This window comes from Mobula hypostoma, chromosome 3, assembly GCF_963921235.1.
Source record: "Mobula hypostoma chromosome 3, sMobHyp1.1, whole genome shotgun sequence".
NCBI classification, from domain to species: Eukaryota; Metazoa; Chordata; class Chondrichthyes; order Myliobatiformes; family Myliobatidae; genus Mobula; species Mobula hypostoma.
The window spans coordinates 194,188,522-194,208,336 of NC_086099.1; the positions used below are offsets into that span (position 1 = coordinate 194,188,522).

The following is a 19,815-nucleotide window of genomic DNA, read 5'->3' on the forward strand; positions in this document are numbered from 1 at the left end:
GCTACCAGTGACGAGTGGTGTTCTGCAGGGGTCAGTTTTGGGACCACTTCTTTTTATGCTGTATATCAATGATTTAAATGGTAGAATAGATAGCTTTGTTGCCAAGTTTGCTAATGATACAAAAATTGGTGGAGGGGTATGTACTGTTGAGGAAACAGGTAGGCTGCAGAAGGACTTAGCGAGATTAGTAGAATGGGCAAGAGAGTGACAAATGAAATACAATGTTGGAAAATGTATGGTCATGCACTTTGGTAGAAGACATAAGTGTGCAGACTGCTTTCTAAACAGGGAGAAAATCCAAAAATCTAAGATGCAGGGGGACTTGGGAGTCCTTGTGCAGAACACCCTAAAGGTTAACTTGCAGGTAGAGTCAGTAATGAGGAAGGCAAATGTAATGTTAGCATTCATTTCAAGAATATAAGAGCAGGGATGTGATGCTAAGGCTTTATAAGGCACTGGTGAGGATTCACCTTGAGTATTGTGAACAGTTTTGGGCTCCTCATGTAAGAAAAGATGTGCTGACATGGAGAGGATTCATAGGAGATTCACAAGGATGATTCAGAGAATGAAAGGGTTATCACATGAGGAACGTTTGATAGCACTGGGGCTGTACTTGCTGGAATTTAGAAGGATTAGAGGGAATCTCATTGAAACCTTTCGAACGTTGAAAGGCCTAGACAGAGTAGAAGTGGAAAAGATTTTCCCATGGTGGGGGAGTCTAGGACAAGAGGGCACAGCCTCGGGATAGAGGGACATCCATTTACAACAGATGTGGAGAAATTTTTCCAGCCAGAAGGTGGTGAATTTGTGGAATTTATTACCACAGCCAGCTGTGGAGGCCAGGTCATTGGGTGTATTTAAGGCAGAGCTTGATAGGTTCTTGGTTGGACATAGCATCAATGGTTATCGGGAGAGAGCTGGGGAGTGGGGCTGAGGAGGGGGAAAAAAGGATCAGCCATGATTGAATGGTGGAGCAGACTTGTTGGGCCAAATGGCCTAATTCTGCTCCTGTGTCTTATGGTCTTATTACAATGTATCCACTTTTGGGTGCATCTTGAGGGCATTGCCTAACAACCCTGGCCATTTCTCACCCTGGCACCTCCTGGTGCCTATAATCTAGCAAACTAGCTATTTTTACATAGATATATTTGAACAAAATCAGTGTTACTGTAATTTCTTTCTTGTCGGGTGTCTCACTTGGTCTGTAGCACAAATTCATAGACAAACAACTATTTCTGACACAGTGTTGTGTTCATTATTGAGGGATAGTGCTGAGAGACACTCGGAGGCCAGCTTTGCAGGATAATCATCTGAACTGTATTGATAACACTGCTTATACTATACCTGAACTCCTTCCAGGTGAGAGCGACTACCCAAGTGGCATAGAAATACTATCAACTACCACGACACTCTGGACCCTTTCCAATGTCAACACATCTTTTCTTAGATAAGAGGCCCAAAACTCCAAGTGCAGTCTGAACACTCCCTTATAAAGCCTCAGCATTACACCCTTGCTCTTATATTCTAATCTTTTCAAAATGAATGCTAACATTGTATTTGCCTTTCTTACGACAGATACAACCTGCAAGAAAACGTTTAGGGAGTCCTGCACAAGGACTCCCAAGTCCCTTTGCACCTCTGGTTTTTGAATTTTCTCCCCTTTTAGAAAATTGTCTATGCCTTTTTTCCTTCTACTAAAGTGCATGACCGTACACTATATTCCATCTGACACTTCTTTGCCCATTTTCCCAATCTGTCTGCAGACCCCCTGCTTCCTCAGCATTACCTGCCCCTCCACCTATCTTCATATCATCTGCAAGCTTGGCCACAAAGTCATCAATTCCATCATCGAAACCATTGACATATAACATGTTGGCATCAGGAAGGAGGTACAAAAACACGAAGGCACACTCAATGATTCAGGAACAGCTTCTTCCCCTCTGCCATCCAGTTTCTGAATGGTCATTAAATCCATGAACACTACCTCACTACTTCTTTCATTTCTACTTTTGCACTACTTATTTATTTATTTAATATATACATAATACTTACAGTAATATAGATTTTTCTCCATTATTATGTATTGCATTGCACTGCTGCCACGAAGTTAACAAATTTCACAACGTATGCCGGTGATATTAAACCTGATTTTCATTCAGGGTCTGAAAGGAAGCAACCCCAATACCGACCCCTGTGGACATCTTTAGTCAGCAGCAGACAACCAGAATAGGCCCTCTTTATTACAATTCTTTGCCTCCTGCTGTCAGCCAATCTTCTAGCGTACTAGACTCTTTCCTGTAATATATCGCGGTCTCCTATCTTCTTAAGCAGCCTCACGTGCAGCACCTTGTCAAAAGGCCTTCTGAAAATCCAAGAATCAGAATCAGAATCAGGTTTATTATCACTGGCATGTGTCGTGAAATTTGTTAACTTAGCAGCAGCAGTTCAATGCAATACATAATATAAAAGAAAATAAATAAATTACAGCATATGTATATTGAACAGATTAAAAATCATGCAAAAACCAAAATATATTAAAAAAGTGAGGTGGTGTTCACAGGTTCAATGTCCATTTAGGAATCAGATGGCAGAGGGGAAGAAGCTATTCCTGAATCGCTGAGTGTGTGCCTTCAGGCTTCTGTATCTCCTACCTGATGGTAACAGTGAGAAAAGGGCATGCCCTGGGTGCTGGGGTCCTTAATAATAGACACTGCTTTTCTGAGACACTGCACCTTGAAGATGTCCTGGGTACTTTGTAGGCTAGTACCCAAAATGAAGCCAACTAAATTTGCGTCTCTCTGCAGCTTCTTTCATTTCTGTGCAGTAGCGCCCCCCCCCCATACTAGACAATGATGCAGCCTGTCAGAATGTTCTCCACAGTATATCTGTGGAAGTTTTTGAGTGCATTTGTTGACATACCAAATCTCCTCAAACTCCTAATGAAATATAGATACTGCCTCGCCTTCTTTGTAGCTGCATTAAAATGTTGGGACCAGATTAGGTTCTCAGAGATCTTGAAACTGCTCACTCTTTCCACTTCTGATCCCTCTATGAGGATTGGTATGTGTTCCTTCATCTTACCCTTCCTGAAGTCCACAATCAGCTCTTCTGTCTTACTGACATTGAGTGCCAGATTGTTGCTGCGACTCCACTCAACTAGTTGGTATATCCTCGTCTCCATCTGAGATTCTACCAACAATCATCAGCAAATTTACTAATGGCCTGGCCCCACAGTCACAGATATAGAGAGAGTAGAGCAGTGGGCCAAGCACACACACCTAAGGTCCACCAGTGTTGATCATCAGCGAGGAGGAGATGTTATCACCAATCCACACAGATTGTGGTCTTCTGGTTAGGATGTTGAGGATCCATTGCAGAGGGAGGTACAGATGCCCTGGCTCTGTAACTTCTCAATCAGGATTGTGGGAATGATGGTGTTAAAAGCTGAGCTAAAGTCTACAAACAGCATCCTGATAGGTGTTTGTGTTGTCCAGGTGGTCTAAAGTCGTGTGGAGAGCCATTGAGATTGCATTTGCCGTTGACCTATTGTGGTGATAGGCAAATTGCAGTGGATCCAGGTCCTTGCTGGGGCAGGAGTTCAGTCTAGTCATGATCAACCTCTCAAAGCATTCCATCATTGTCGATATGAGTGCTACTGGGTGATAGTCATTAAGGCAGCCCACGTTATTCTTCTTAGGCACTGGTATAATTGTTGCCTTTTTGAAGCAAGTGGGAAATTCCGTCCATAGCAATGAGAGGTTGAAAGTATCCTTGAACACTCCCGCCAGTTGGTTGGCACAAGTTTTCAGAGCCTTACCACGTACTCCGTTGGGGGGTTCCGCCTTGCGGAAGTTCACCCTCTTCGAAGACAGTCTAACCTTGGCCTCCAAGACAGAGATCACAGGGTCACCGGGTGCAGCAGGGATCTTCACAGCTGTAGTAATATTCTCCCTTTCAAAGCAGGCAGAGAAGGCGTTCAGTTCATCTGGTACACGGACAACACCAGTCTGTTGGTCTGGTATGGTCTCTACAGAAAGGCTCAGAAATTGAGCATTCACACATCAAGGTATCTGCATGCACCTTTAAATGACATTCTATTGTTCTTGTGTTGTGAGCTGGGAGGAAGAATGTCTAAGGCTACAACAGGATATAGATCACCTGGAAAGTTGAGTGGGTGTTGGCAGATGAATTTTAATCCTGATATGTGCCAGGATTGAAGGAGTATTGTTATGGGGAGAGCTTGGATGTGTTAAATTTATTTCTCCTGGAGCAAAGGAGGCGAAATGTTGACTTGATATATGTATATAAAATTGTAAAAGTCGTAAAATCATACAGCACAGAAACAGGCCCTTCAGCACAACTCATCCATATCAATCAGGATACCTGTCTAAGCTAGACCAATTTGTCCATGTTTCATCTGTATCCCTTGAAACTTTTCCTATTCGTGTACCCCCCCAAATAGCCTTTTACTATAAAATTCAATGATAAAATTTTTATCGACCAAGATGGTGCCAAGCTGTGATATTTGTTGATACCATGGTTCAGGCTTAGTTGCTTTAATTTTTAGTTTTTCAGGGTTATTTTTGGGGACAGGGCAGGGAGTTTGGATTTGGGGACAGGGATGAGGGGGAGTTAGAGGTCAAGGGCTGTACATGAAGAGTCTGGGCAGGAGCTATGTTCAGAGTCTAAGTTGGAGCCAAATATTTGTATAAAACACTTCAAAACTTTTCAGCTGCCACTTACTAGGTAAACTTTTTTTTGAAGGCAGAGAGTTGGATACTGGACTCCAGCAGCATTATAAAGCTTTACGGGTTTCAACTGAATTAGTACTTTTTAATTATATTGTTATGAATGACTGATTTTATTGTCGGAGAAATCAATTTTTAATCCATTGTAATTAATCATTTACCACTCTAGGGATTACTAGGCAGCAAACAACCTGTTGTCACATGGCAGTAATTAAATATTTATTGTACTGTAATTTTAACTAATTGCAAGTAAATCACATATCATTAGCTAAATGCTGTTCACCAACTGCAGACTGTAGGTAACTAACACAAATGGTGAACAGAACCAAATACCTTGCCGATGAATCTGGAGAGGTGGATGCTCTGTGATTCGGGGGATTTGATATGAACACTCCAAATAGATGGAATTTTCCAATGATTGAAAAAAAAAGAAACCTAGGACAGCCTAAAGGTCAAAAAACTCAACTGGAACAAGAGAATATGGGAAAATTACAGATCAGTAGCCATCAATGAAGTATCTGAGAAATGACCTTCCACTATCACACTCTGTTTTCTAACTTCAAGCCAATTGTGTATCCAAGCCAATTAGCCAGCTCTGTCTGGATTCCTTCCTGAGCAGCCTACTGTATGTAATCTTATTAAAGGCCTTACTGTAGCCCCGTACAATACAGCTCAAATGCCATCTATAGTTGTTGGCAGAATTTTAGATGGTGACAAGGAGGTGTACAGGAGTGAGATTAAGCAGTTGGTTGAGTGGTGTCACAACAACCACCTTGCATTCAACGTTAGTAAGACCAAGGAATTGATTGTGGACTTCAGGCAGAGAAAGTCAAGGGAACACAGAGTCCTCATAGAGTGATCAGCAATGGAAAGGTTGAGCAGTTTCAGATTTCTGCGTGCCAGCATCTCTAACGATCTATCCTGGGCCCAACATATTCATGCAATTCCAAAGAAGGCATGACATCAACTATATTTCATTAGGGGTTTGAGGAGAATTGGTATGTCACTAGGTCCACTGTCAAATTTCTACAAATGTACAATGCATTCTAACTAGTTGCATCACTGTCTGGTATGAAGGAACCAATGCACAGGATCATAAAAAGCTGGAGAAAGTTGTAAACTCAGCAAACTCCATCATAGACCCGAGCCTCCCCCGCATCCAGGATACCTTCAAAAGGTGATGCCTCAAAAAGGCAGCATCCATCATTTAGAACCCCCCTCACGCAGTACACGCCTTTTTCATTGCTATCATCAAGGTGGTGGAACAGGAGCCCGAAGAGACACATTCAACATTTCAGGAACACCTCTTTCCCCTCCATGGTCAGATTTCTGAATGGACAATGAATCCTTAAACACTCACTCGTACTTTCTCCCACTAATTTTTATATATATATATACACACACACACACACAGTTGAAGTCAGCATTTTACATACACCTTAGCCAAGTACATTTAAACTCAGTTTTTCACAATTCCTGACATTCAATCGGAGAAAACATTCCCCGTCATAGGTCAGTGAGGATGACTATTTTATTTTAAGAGTGTGAAACGTCAGAATAATAGTAGAGAGAATGATTTATTTCAGCTTTTATTTCTTTCATCACTTTCCCAGTGGGTCAGAAGTTTACCTACACTTTGTTAGTATTTGGTAGCATTGCCTTTAAATTGTTTAACTTGGGTCAAACGTTTTGGGTTGCGTTCCACAAGCTTCTAACAGTATGTTGCTGGAAGTTTGCTCCATTCCTCCAGACAGAACTGGTGTAACTGAAGTCAGGTTTGTAGGCCTCCTTGTTCACACACGCTTTTTCAGTTCTGCCCACAAATTTTCTATCGGATTGAGGTCAGGGCTTTGTGATGCCCACTCCAATACCTTGACTTTGTTGTCCTTAAGCAATTTTGCCACAACTTTAGAGGTATGCTTGGGGTCATTGTCCATTTAGAAGACCCATTTGCAACCGAGCTTTAACTTCCTGGCTGATGTCTTGAGATGTTGCTTCAATATATCCATATAATTTTCCTTCCTCACGATGCCATCTATCTTGTGAAGTGCACCAGACCCTCCTGCAGCAAAGCACCCCCACAACATGTGCTGCCACTCCCGTGCTTCACGGTTGCGATGGTGTTCTTCAGCTTGCAAGCCTCACCCTTTTCCCTCCAAACGTAACGATGGTCATTATGGCCAAATAGTTCAATTTTGTTTCATCAGACCAGAGGACATTTCTCCAGAAAGTAAGATCTTTGTCCCCATGTGCACTTGCAAACTGTAGTCTGGCTTTTTTATGGCGGTTTTGGAGCAGTGGCTTCTTCCTTGCTGAGCAGCCTTTCAGGTTATGTCGCTATAGGACTTGTTTTACTGTGGATATAGATACTTGTCTACCCGTTTCCTCCAGCATCTTCGCAAGGTCCTTTGCTATTGTTCTGGGATTGATTTTCACTTTTTGCGCCAAAGTACGTTCATCTCTCGGAGACAGAATGCATCTACTTCCTGAGCTGTATGACGGCTGTGTGGTCCCATGGCGTTTATATTTGCGTAATATTGTTTGTACAGATGAACATGGTACCTTCAGGCATTAGGAGATTGCTCCCAATGATGAACCAGACTTGACATCATTTTCTGACCTCAATCCGATGGAAGATTTGTGGGCAGAACTGAAAAAGCATGTGCGAGCAAGGAGACCTACAAACCTAGTCATAGTCATAGTAGTCAAAGTCATACTTTATTGATCCCGAGGGAAATTGGTTTTCATTAGAGTTGCACCATAATTAGATAGTAATAAAACCATAAATAATTAAATAGTAATATGTAAATTATACCAGGAAATAAGTCCAGGACCAACCTATTGGCTCAGGGTGTCTGACCCTCCAAAGGGAGTTGTAAAGTTTGATGGCCACAGGCAGGAATGACTTCCTACCTGACTCAGTTACACCAGTTCTGTCTGGAGGAATGGAACAAAATTGCAGCAACTTACTGTGAGAAGCTTGTGAAAGGCAACCCAAAACGTTTGACCCAAACTAAACAATTTAAAGGCAACGCTACCAAATACTAACGAAGTGTATGTAAACTTCTGACCCACTGGGAAAGTGATGAAAGAAATAAAAGCTGAAATAAATCATTCTCTCTACTATTATTCTGACATTTCACATTCTTAAAATAGTGATCCTAACTGACCTAAGACAGGGAATGTTTACTCGGATTAAATGTCAGGAATTGTGAAAAACTTGAGTTTAGATGTATTTGGCTAGGGTGTATGTAAACTTCTGACTTCAACTGTGTGTATATATGTATGCTACTTATTGTAAATAAGTTTATTATGTATTGCAGTGTATTGCTGCTCCAAAACAAACTTTACCACATATGCTAGTGATACTAAACCTGATTTTGATTAGGGTTGGAAAGGATAACAAATCAGCCATGATGGAATGATAGAACCGACTCTGTGACCTAATTCTGCTGCTCTGTCTTGTGGTCAATAAATAGAGCGCAGATTTAAGTGACTCTGTAGTCTAATTCTGTCTCTGTGTGTTACTAGTAAATGAAAATTGTCAAAAATGGCAACAACTGCTTCAAATACTGGAGAGGTAGGTATCTGTAGTCCTCATTTGATGTTCTCAGTGCGCAAGATTTTTGTCCTGGAAACCTATTTTATCTTCTACTGAATGCGTATGATCTTTCAAATGTCAGACAAAGTTACCCTGTCTCTACATGAAATGCCATGTCCCATTTCCATTAATCAATCCCTACGTCTATGATAAACAAATAATCTAAACTTTAGTCACCTCCATATTCCAGTTTCAAAATACACCATCTCTCCGAGATTCTGTGTTTACTTTCTAAAATCAGAATCAGGTTTAATATCCCTGGTATATGCCCTGAAATTTGTTAACTTGCAGCAGCAGTACAATGCAATACATGATAATATAGAAAAAAACTGAATTGAAGTATAGATTAAATAGTTAAATTAAATAATTAGTGCAAAAACAGAAGTAAAAATAGTTATGTTCATGGGTTCAATGTCCACTCAGAAATCTGATGGTAGAGGGGAAGAAGATGACAAAGGTTGGTGGTGTTGTGGATAGTGTGGAGGGCTGTCGGAGGTTACAGCGGGATATCGATAGGATGCAAAACTGGGCTGAGAAGTAGCAAATGGAGTTCAACCCAGATAAGTGTGAAGTGGTTCATTTTGGTAGGTCAAATATGATGGCAGAATATAGCATTAATGCTAAGACTCTTGGCAGTGTGGAGGATCAGAGGGATCTTGGGGTCTGAGTCCATAAGACACTCAAAGCTGCTGCGCAGGTTAAGGTGGCATACAGTGCATTGGCTTTCATCAACCATGGGATTGAGTTTAAGAGCCGAGAAGTAATGTTACAGCTATATAGGGCCCTGGTCAGACCCCACTTGGAGTACTGTGCTCAGTTCTGGTCTCCTCACTACAGGATGTGGAAACTATAGAAAGGATGCAGAGGAGATTTACAAAGATGTTGCCTGGATTGGGGAGCATGCCTTATGAGAATAAGTTGAGTGAACTCGGCCGTTTCTCCATACAGCGGTGGAGGATGAGAGGTGATCTGATAGATGATGAGAGGCATTAATCGTGTGGATAGCCAGAGGCTTTTTCCCAGGGCTGAAATGGCTAACACAAGAGGGCACAGTTTTAAGGTGCTTGGAAGTAGCTACAGAGGAGAGGTCAGGGGTAAGTTGTTTTTTTTAAAACGTAGAATGGTGAGTGCGTGAAATGGGCTGCTGGCGACGGTGGTGGAGGTGGATATGATACATGGAGCTTAGAAAAATAGAGGGCTATGGTTAACCCTAGATAATTTCTGAAGTACATGTTCAGCACAGCATTGTGGACTGAAGTGCCTGTATTGTGCTGTAGGTTTTCGATGTTTTTATGATAAACTTTGAAGCAGAAATTGTGGAAAACTTGTGGGAAGGATTGAATTGGTGCTTCCAGTTTTAAAGTGTATAAGCAAGAAAATTAAAAAGTCCATTTTCAGCCTCTTTAGTACAAATTAATTTCCAAATATCAACACAGCATGTTTTTTCTAATTTTCTGTGATTTCCCTTTTAGATATTGAAGGTTGATGTCAGTCCAGTGATGTTTATCTGCAATCTCCCAATCCCATCTGTTCTAAACAGACTTCCAGTGAAGTACAGATTCTTATATGATCATTACAGAACTGTTGCAAACTTTGCTCGAGCACCATCAATTGAAAGGAAAATCCTCATCAAATTTTTGATGCATCACAAATCCAGTTAATTTTTTTTTTAAAGATGACCTTTCCTCCATGGTGTTGTGCCATTATTGACCTGATCTACACAGCAACTGTTGAAAGTAAAACCAACCTAATGAAAACAAAAATCTCAGAACAGTCTCACCAACAAGTTGGCTGTGGACTAAAGATTTTCAAAATGAAATTTGCTATCAGACTTGTAGGTTGTGAAATCTGCTGTTTTGCAGCAGCATTACAGTTGCAAAGATAAAATTAATGACAAAAATAAACAAAGTACACAAAAGGAACAATGAGTTAATGTGCATGGAGCATTCAGAAATATTTTGTGGGAGGGGAAGAAACAGTTCTGAATCACTGAGAGACTGTCATCAGGCTCTTATCTACACAATAATATTAATGAAAAGAGGACATGCCCTAGATGGTGAGGGGCCTTGATATTGAATGCTGCCTTCTTGATTCACTGCCTCTTGTAGGTGTCCTTGATTACAGGAAGGGTTGTGGATACATAACAGACTGAAGCTGCTGGAATCTGGAGCACAATCTGCTGGAAGAACTCACGTCAAGTAGTACCGGTAGGGTGGGGTGAGGAGAGGAATTATTGATGCATCAAGTCAAGTTCATCCGGCGGACTGCTTGTAGCAACAGGGTGTGGATGATGTTTTTTTTGGGAGCAGTGTGCCGGACAAAAAGGGCAGAAAATAAATGAGGACAGGACAAAATACAATTCTATTCAAAAGCCAGATCAAACAAACTTGCTCAGCAAGTTCCGTGCTTTTCCACAGTCACCTGTTATACTAAATTTATTAGGTGGAGGACATGTTTATGCCATAAATATAATTCCATATCATGATATCAGTGTAATCACAATAGCACCAGCAATTTGTGAACAGTTGAGCTTAACTCACACTAGACTCTTCATTAACTGAGCTCAACTCTTTCCTATATATACAGTATCTTCAGTTATTCTATACACTTGGTTAGTCAAATTGATCAGTTACATAAAGTATAGTTTACATTACTCTTGTGGTACTCAGTCAACAGTTACCTTTTTATCACTAAAGTAGGGAAAGGGCAAATTGGGAAAAAAATTGAAATTAAAAAAACACTCAAAGGTTCATTGAATTCCCAGACAAAAGTCATATTTATTTAAACACAAATACATTTACAGCATGCAGTCAGTCAAAACTAAATGATGGCTTAACCAAAACAGAATTTTATGTGCCTTCTGCTGTCCGACTTCTTCTGCACCATATTCCACAGGCGGATTATCTTAGTGTCATCTCATGTCAAATTTAGAACTATTACAGTCATTTCTTTAGCATTGTTTAAATAATGCAAATAATTTAGTTGATCACCATGAATAAATACTAGGCTTTTATTCAAATGGTTTTAAAGCATTAACTCGATTATTTTTTAAAGATGTGAGGAACAAGCTTACAATAAGCACTTGAAGAGTACACTGCAATGCAATCAGGACAGCGAGGCATTTACTATTCAACAAATAATAAATTTGTATTCAACACCCAGCTAACAGCCCTGTCCAGAGGATTTGCAATGGTAACTTTGATACAGATGTCACAAATTGGAAATTCGCAAAGTATGCAATATTGAAAAATTGACCCTTAAACTAGTTATCTCTTAGGCAGTGACTGCACCTACCAACCAATTCTGAGTGTTAGATCTAATATACAGATTCTCTTATCTGCAAAAAAAGCCATACATAAATATGCAAAATCAAAACATTTACAATATTGGTGAGACAAAATTACAAAAAACAGTATTAAGTTCTGTCTTGGCCAATGTGCGTAGCCTTATTCTGGTCTAAATACTTCTAATTACAAAAGAACACAGTGATACTGTTCTTAGGAATAAAAATAATTAAATTTAAAGATGTTTATCATAAATACAGCACTGAAGAGTTTTTGACTGGGCTGATTAGCATTTAGAATGTCGAATACCCATGGTTAAGCCTACAACAAAAAGCCCCCAAATTAAACTGATCTTCACTGGTGCTTGAAACACATTAGCACTGTTTACACTTCACATTGCTTTACTGGCTGATTTGTTGGTCAGCCTCCAGCAACTGTAAACTTTAAAAATGCTAGAAAATTGTGAGGCAAAAATACAGTAGTGCCAAAAATAATAATCACCATGTTTTTAAAAAGATGCATCGTGGGTCTTCATTTAGTCATTTAAACTGCACTCTTCCCCAAATTGACCACTTAAAAGGTGAATTTGCATTCGCATACAAATGAAATTTAAGCATCCAATAGTCAAGGCCATTAACACTGACAAAGCGTAATCCATTGAGTTTAGGATAAACAGAATTTTACCAAGAAGTTGTATAAAATATCATAACACAAACCTAAACGAATTTGCAAAGAGACCTGTATATTTGTGAAATTACAAATATTACATGTGGGATTGAAGCACTTTTTGAAAATGTACCATTTTAAGATACATCTAAAATTTACACTCAGTCGAAAAGTATTTGGGGACGTCTCAGTGAGGTTGCGTAGCTTAGCTCTGCTTTCTCATTTATTCCAATTGATTCACAGCAATGCAACTTTGTGCATCATTTAAATTGTTTGTTCCTTTTTGATTTGGATTATTTTATTTTGCAAACATCTAACTGCACAAGCAAAATGGTAAAATTTTGAGTTACTTATGTAAAAAATGATTTGTTTATTGGCTTAGACTGTTTAGAGTCGACATAAGCATTTCATGCCATTAGAGTTCATCATAGTATTAATGTTTAGTACTTACCTACAAAGAACTAATTACAGTAAAACATTTCCCATTTGTGACTCCTTTCTACATGCTGCATGTTAATGGCTACCGTTATGTATGGTAATCAATAGCATGTACCAAGCATTTTTAAAAAATTAGGTAAGAGCAAAATGTTTAAACACTGGAAAAAAGATTAACAAGTGCCATTCATTTAAAAAAAATTGTACTTCAACTGAAACCAATTATGCAACCAGAACAAGTGCAATTTCTTAACTCAAATGCTCTTTTTAATGTTCTTTTATTATATAGCAAGCCCAGTGGTGAAACACTGACTGTTAGTTCACCATTAATTAAAAGAATCTGGACAGGAGATGCAGCTGCAAGTTCCTTCCATTTCTAAATTTAATGCCTTTTAACGTTTTCTGTTTACATTTATGGTCAGCAATACATTTTCAGCACAGTTTAATCTGTTCTTTCCAAAACCTTAGTCAGACAATGCAATGTTCATGTTAAACAATCTCTTCAAAACTTTCCAGTATTTTATTAGCAGCTTTTTTCCCTGTATGATCCTAGCTCCTTGCTCTAACCACTGTCAAAAATGCACCTTCAGTATTCAAATTGTACTACTCCTCTTCATCTTAAACCAAAATAAAAATCCCATTTCAAGAAAAAACTTCAAGTACTGTCTTAATTTACACAAGAATTATAGTTGGGTTACTCCAAATATTTTTTCCCCCACTGTAAAACAAGCTTATCAAATCTACTTGGCGACATTGTTTCACAAGTCCTAAAACAATGAAATGTACACAAATTAGGCTTCAATGCTTTTGCTAAAGTTTTCCTGCAACAACGTACATTCAACTTGGCACAGTGCAGACTAAATTTAAGACATGAATGACAATGTACTGTGCAATGAAGCTACACATTAAATCACATGTAGTATTTGCAAGATGCCTACATTGCACTCTTATTTTGCAAGGATGTAGCTGTACAGGCCAGTTTTTATTTCCAATTTTTCCAAAAATAATCCTGTCAAAAGTCTAAGTTGCAGAGTTCACACTGCCTTGGAATGATGGGGGTTTTTGGATGACATCTGCTTCTCCTTGATTATGTTGTTGCTTTAGCAGCTGTAAAATACAAAAAATAGCATACAAAAATTAAGCGTTAACCAATACAGGTAAAAGCTGATTAGAAACCATTTCTTGAGACAAATACCTGTACTAGGGTTGCAGTACACCTGGGCTGGACTGGAACCAATGTCCTAGGGGGAGCGTTTGCTACTGTTGTTCAGGAGGATTTAAACTAATGTGGCAGGGGGATGGGAACAAGTGCAGAGAGACAGAGGGGTGTAAAATGAGGGTAGAAGCAAAAAGTAGTAAGGTGAAAAGTAAAAGTGGCAGGCCGGCAAATCCAGGGCAAAAATCAAAAAGGGACACTTTTCAACATAATTGTATAAGGGCTAAGAGTGTTATAAAAGCAAGCCTGAAAGCTTTGTGTGTCAATGCAAGGAGCATTCGTAACAAGGTGGATGAATTGAATGTGCAGATAGTTATTAATGAATATGATATAGTTGGGATCACAGAGACATGGCTCCAGGGTGACCAAGGATGGGAGCTCAACGTTCAGGGATATTCAATATTCAGGAGGGATAGACATGAAAGAAAAGGAGGTGGGGTGGCATTGCTGGTTAGAGAGGAGATTAACGCAATAGAAAGGACGGAGCCTGTCGAATGATAGCTTTTGTTACTTTAATGGCGAGAAGATCTATTTTGTTGAACTGGAAGGAAACTAATCCTCCAACTACATTCCAATGGTTTTCTCAAACCATATTAAGTTTAAATTTAGAAAAAATTAGAAGTGATATTTTTGACCCTTCAATTAAATTTGAAGGAACTTGGAAACCTTTTATGCAACATTTTCATTTGATGTAATCTGACCTTTCCAAATCTTTTTTTCTAAACTTAAATATGATGAGGAGAGCGGAGTTAATGACATTATTGAACGTGTCTGATACAAGCTGTTGGTCTAGGCCTGTTTTGCTTTTTTTGGGTTTTTTTTTTCCTTTTTTCTTTTGGGGTTTTTTTGTTTATATATTTTTTTCTTTTTATTATGATTAATTTCATTATGAGTTTGGAAGTTTTTTTATATCTATGTTATTCAAAATTCATTTTATATATGCTGATGAACATTATTCCAATCTCTTTGTACTAACTTTGTTATTGAGTTTATAATTTTGAAAAATTAATAAAAAGATTTAAAAAGAAAGAAAGAAAGGAAGGACATTAGCTGGGAGGATGTGGAATCGATATGGGTAAAGTTGCATAACACCAAGGGGCAGAAAACGCTGGTGGGAGTTGTGTACAGGCCACCTAACTGTAGTAGTGAGGTTGGGGATGGTATTAAACAGGAAATTACAACTGCGTGCGATAAAGGAACAGTAGTTATAATGGGCAACTTCAATCTACATATAGATTGGGTGAACCAAATTGGTAAGGGTGCTGAGGAAGAGGATTTCTTGGAATGTATGCAGGATAGTTTTCTGAACCAACATGTCGAGGAACCAACTAGAGAGCAGGCCATTCCGGACTGGGTATTGAGCAATGAGGAAGGGTTAGTTAGCAATCTTGTTGTGTGAGGCGCTTTGGCTAAGAGTGACCATAATATAGTGGAATTCTTCATTAAGATGGAGAGTGACATAGTTAATTCAGTAACAAAGGTTCTGAACTTAAAGAAGGGTAACTTTGAAGGTATGAGACGTGAATTAGCTAAGATAGACTGGCAAATGATACTTAAAGGGTTGACGGTGGATATGCAATGGCAAGCATTTAAAGATCGCATGGATGAACTACAACAATTGTTCATCCCAGTTTGGCAAAAGAATAAACCAGGGAAGGTAGTGCACCCATGGCTGACAAGGGAAATTAGGGATAGTATCAATTCCAAAGAAGAAAGATACAAATTAGCCAGAAGAAGCTGCACACCTGAGGACTAGGAGAAATTCAGAGTCCAGCAGAGGAGGACAAAGAGCTTAATTAGGAAAGGGAAAAAAGATTATGAGAGAAAGCTGGCAGGGAACATAAAAACTGACTGTAAAAGCTTTCATAGATATTTGAAAAGAAAAAGATTGGTTAAGACAAATGTAGGTTCCTTACAGTCAGAAACGGGTGAATTGATCATGGGGAACAAGGACATGGCAGACCAATTGAATAACTACTTTGGTTCCGTCTTCACTAAGGAGGACATAATCTTCCAGAAATAGTAGGGGACCAAGCGTCTAGTGAGATGGAGGTACTGAGGGAAATACATGTTAGTAGGGAAGTGGTGTTAGGTAGATTGAAGGCAGATAAATCCCCCGGGCCAGATGGTCTGCATCCCAGAGTGCTTAAGGAAGTAGCACAAGAAATAGTGGATGCATTAGTGATAAGTTTTCAAAACTCTTTAGATTCTGGATTAGTTCCTGAGGATTGGAGGGTGGCTAATGTAACCCCGCTTTTTAAAAAAGGAGGGAGAGAGAAACCGGGGAATTATAGACCAGTAAGCCTCACGTCGGTGGTGGGAAACTGCTGGAGTCAGTTATCAAAGATGTGATAACAGCACATTTGGAAAGCGGTGAAATCATCAGATGAAGTCAGCATGGATTTGTGAAAGGAAAATCATGTCTGACGAATCTCATAGAATTTTTTGAGGATGTAGCTAGTAGTGTGAATAGGGGAGAAGCAGTGGATGTGGTATATATAGATTTTCAAAAGGCTTTTGACAAGGTCCCACACAGGAGATTAGTGTGCAAACTTAAAGCACACGGTATTGGGGGTATGGTATTGATGTGGATAGAGAATTGGTTGGCAGACAGGAAGCAAAGAGTGGGAATAAATGGGACCTTTTCAGAATGGCAGGCAGTGACGAGTGGGGTACCGCAAGGCTCAGTGCTGGGACCCCAGTTGTTTACAATATATATTCATGACCTAGATGAGGGAATTAAATGCAGCATCTCCAAGTCTGTGGATGACACGAAGCTAGGCGGCAGTGTTAGCTGTGAGGAGGATGCTAAGAGGATGCAGGGTGACTTGGATAGGTTAGGTGAGTGGGCAAATTCATGGTAGATGCAATTTAATATGGATAAATGTGAGGTTATCCACTTTGGTGGCAAGAACAGGAAAACAGATTATTATCTGAATGGTGGCCGATTAGGAAAAGGGGAGGTGCAACGAGACCTGGTTGTCATTATACACCAGTCATTGAAAATGGGCATGCAGCTACAGCAGGCGGTGAAAAAGGCGAATGGTATGCTGGTATTCATGGCAAGAGGATTCGAGTACAGGAGCAGGGAGGTACTACTGCAGTTGTACAAGGCCCTGGTGAGACCACACCTGGAGTATTATGTGCAGTTTTGGTCCCCTAATCTGAGGAAAGACATTCTTGCCATAGAGGGAGTACAAAGAAGGTTCACCGGATTGATTCCTGGGATGGCAGGAATTTCATATGATGAAAGACTGGATCGGCTAGGCTTATACTCTCTGGAATTTAGAAGATTGAGGGGGGATCTTATTGAAACGTTTAAAATTCTAAAGGGATTGGACAGGCTAGATGCAGGAAGATTGTTCCCGATGTTGGGGAAGTCCAGAACGAGGGGTCACAGTTTGAGGATAAAGGGGAAGCCTTTTAGGACCGAGATGAGGAAAAACTTCTTCACACAGAGAGTGGTGAATCTGTGGAATTCTCTGCCACAGGAAACAGTTGAGGCCAGTTCATTGGTTATATTTAAGTGGAAGTTAGATATGGCCCTTGTGGCTATAGGGATCAGGGGGTATGGAGAGAAGGCAGGTACAGGGTTCTGAGTGGGAGATGATCAGCCATGATTGTACTGAATGGCGGTGCAGGCTCGAAGGGCCGAATGGCCTACTCCTGCACCTATTTTCTATGTTTCTATGAAGAACCTCATAAAATGGCAGGTTTATGCAGTAAATAAACAAGAGCAGAACATGAGCAACAGATCATTAAAAATCGAAGAATTTAAAGTGATTCTTCTTTTAAGGTGATGCACTTTGGATGCAAGGAGAGTTGGAGGGGCCAGGTTTGACTTCCCTGGAATGAAAGAGGGGATGTGACTGAGATGTATAAAATTATGAGAGGTATAGATAGGGTAGACTGCAGGAATCTTTTCCCCTTATCAGAGATGAATGGAACTAGAGGACGGATTTAGGGAGAAGAATAACAGATTCAGAGGTGATCAGAGAGAAACCTTCTTCACCCAGAGAATGCTGAATACCTGGAATGCAATGTCAGAGTGGCAGAATCCCTGACCCCGTTTAAGAGGGTCTAGACAAACATTTGAATCATCTAGGCATTAGATGCTACAGAAGATAGACAAGCTACAGAAGATAGGATTGATCTGGATGCCTGCCCACTAGCCGATGTGGATGTGATGGACCATTTTCATTCTGTAAATTTAAGAATTTTTAACATTTGCTGAAAGATTAACTGCATAATATTATGCTCACAATGTTGAAGCTAAATTTAAAGAATGACTAAAAAAATGTTCATTTGTCATTAAGGGCTGTGGCATTCAGAGGGATGAATTTTTTTTGTTGAATGATGAGTGCTGGTCAATAATTTGTAAAATTTTCTAAACCCCCCCACCATGAAAAAGCAAAATACTATCATATAAGACAGACATTTTTCTATATTAAGGAAAATAGATTATAGTACAGTTGATAGCATCAGTTTTACACTGGCAGAAAGCATTAAGATCAATATATTTGATTATGGCACCACAAAAATAACTGACAATGATCTTTTTTTTAAAAAAAGTAGATTAAGTTTGAGCAGTCAGCTCACTTTTTAAAAAGGATTTTAATCTGCAAGACTAGCTACCCTGATGGTTTCCTATCAATATTTCAGATAATTGGAGGATTATCGATGTTCATCTTTCCAAACAGAGCAGTTTCCTGCTTTCCCCATAGTTAAAAATGGGTACTTGTTTCAAAATGGCATAATTACTAATATTAAAGTGGTGTTTATTGGAATCATATACAGCAGGGAAAATTATAACGATTTCTGGACAACACTCAAACTTACTGCAAACTACCTGAATGATGACAAATGGAATAGAGGAGGAGATGATTAATGCACACAATTATGTAATCCCACTGGACTACTGAATGCTTAAAAAATCCATAGGTAAAGTCAGAAGAGGTAATTTCCGCTTAAATCATCTCTAATTTCAGATACAGGAAGAGGACAAACACAGGAAGGGAATTAACTACTAACACAAATCTGAAAGAAGTATTCACCTATTATCATTTATATCTCTTGGGCCATCTGCATGTTCCATGAATACACAGAAAGAGAAAATGCAATAACACTGTCAATAATATCATTGATTTTTGGAATAATTTGCTGAGCAAGCAGTGAAAAGACTGATGATATTGCTTCACAATAACATTTTTGTTACAGGAGCTTCCCCAAGATATACTGTTCGTAGCTGCTGGTAGAGATTTCCAAGGTGAAGCAGATAGAGAAACACTATCCCTCCTGATGCACAAGTCAATAATTAAAGATACTGGTTAACAGGATTTATGCCAGCTGCTTAAACTGGTTCACACCTACATTGTCGATATGATTTTATAAATACTAATGTTCAAACTCAGCCAAAATCAAGTTGTTCATATTTGCAATATCAATTAGAGCTGAAAACCCTATAAGATTTGATCTTGTAAATACAAAAGTAATAAGTTACCTTGTTACAGAGCAGTTTACCAATAGATTAAAAATACATGATTGTTTATTCAAATTGTATGAAGAAAATTTGAATACTGTATATATTCTTCACAGCAACAATTAATCCACGAGTTTCTGTAGGTGCCATATAAAGACGTGGAAAAATGATAATTCAAAAAACACAGCAACACCGTACTCCAAACCATTTCTAAATGCAATGAAAAGGAAAGTTATTTACATCAAGAACTTTCGACCTGAATCATTCACTCTATTCCTTTCCACAGATGCTGTCTGACCAGCTGAGCACTTCCAGTATTTTCATTCCTGACTACAATATTTTCCTTAGTCTGAACATAATTAACATTCTACTGGAAATATTTAAAA

General features: G+C 39.3%; 1 protein-coding gene across 1 annotated transcript in view; it reads right to left on the reverse strand.

Moving 5' to 3' along the window:
* Positions 1 to 11,087: 11,087 nt before the first annotated feature.
* Positions 11,088 to 19,815, reverse strand: part of LOC134344472 (kinesin-1 heavy chain) — a 108,054-nt gene continuing 99,326 nt past the window's right edge. Inside the window, exon 27 of the mRNA XM_063044342.1 lies at positions 11,088 to 13,841. Coding sequence (XP_062900412.1) covers positions 13,822 to 13,841 — 20 coding nt within the window. The 3' untranslated portion in view covers positions 11,088 to 13,821. The remainder of the gene's footprint in view (positions 13,842 to 19,815) is intronic.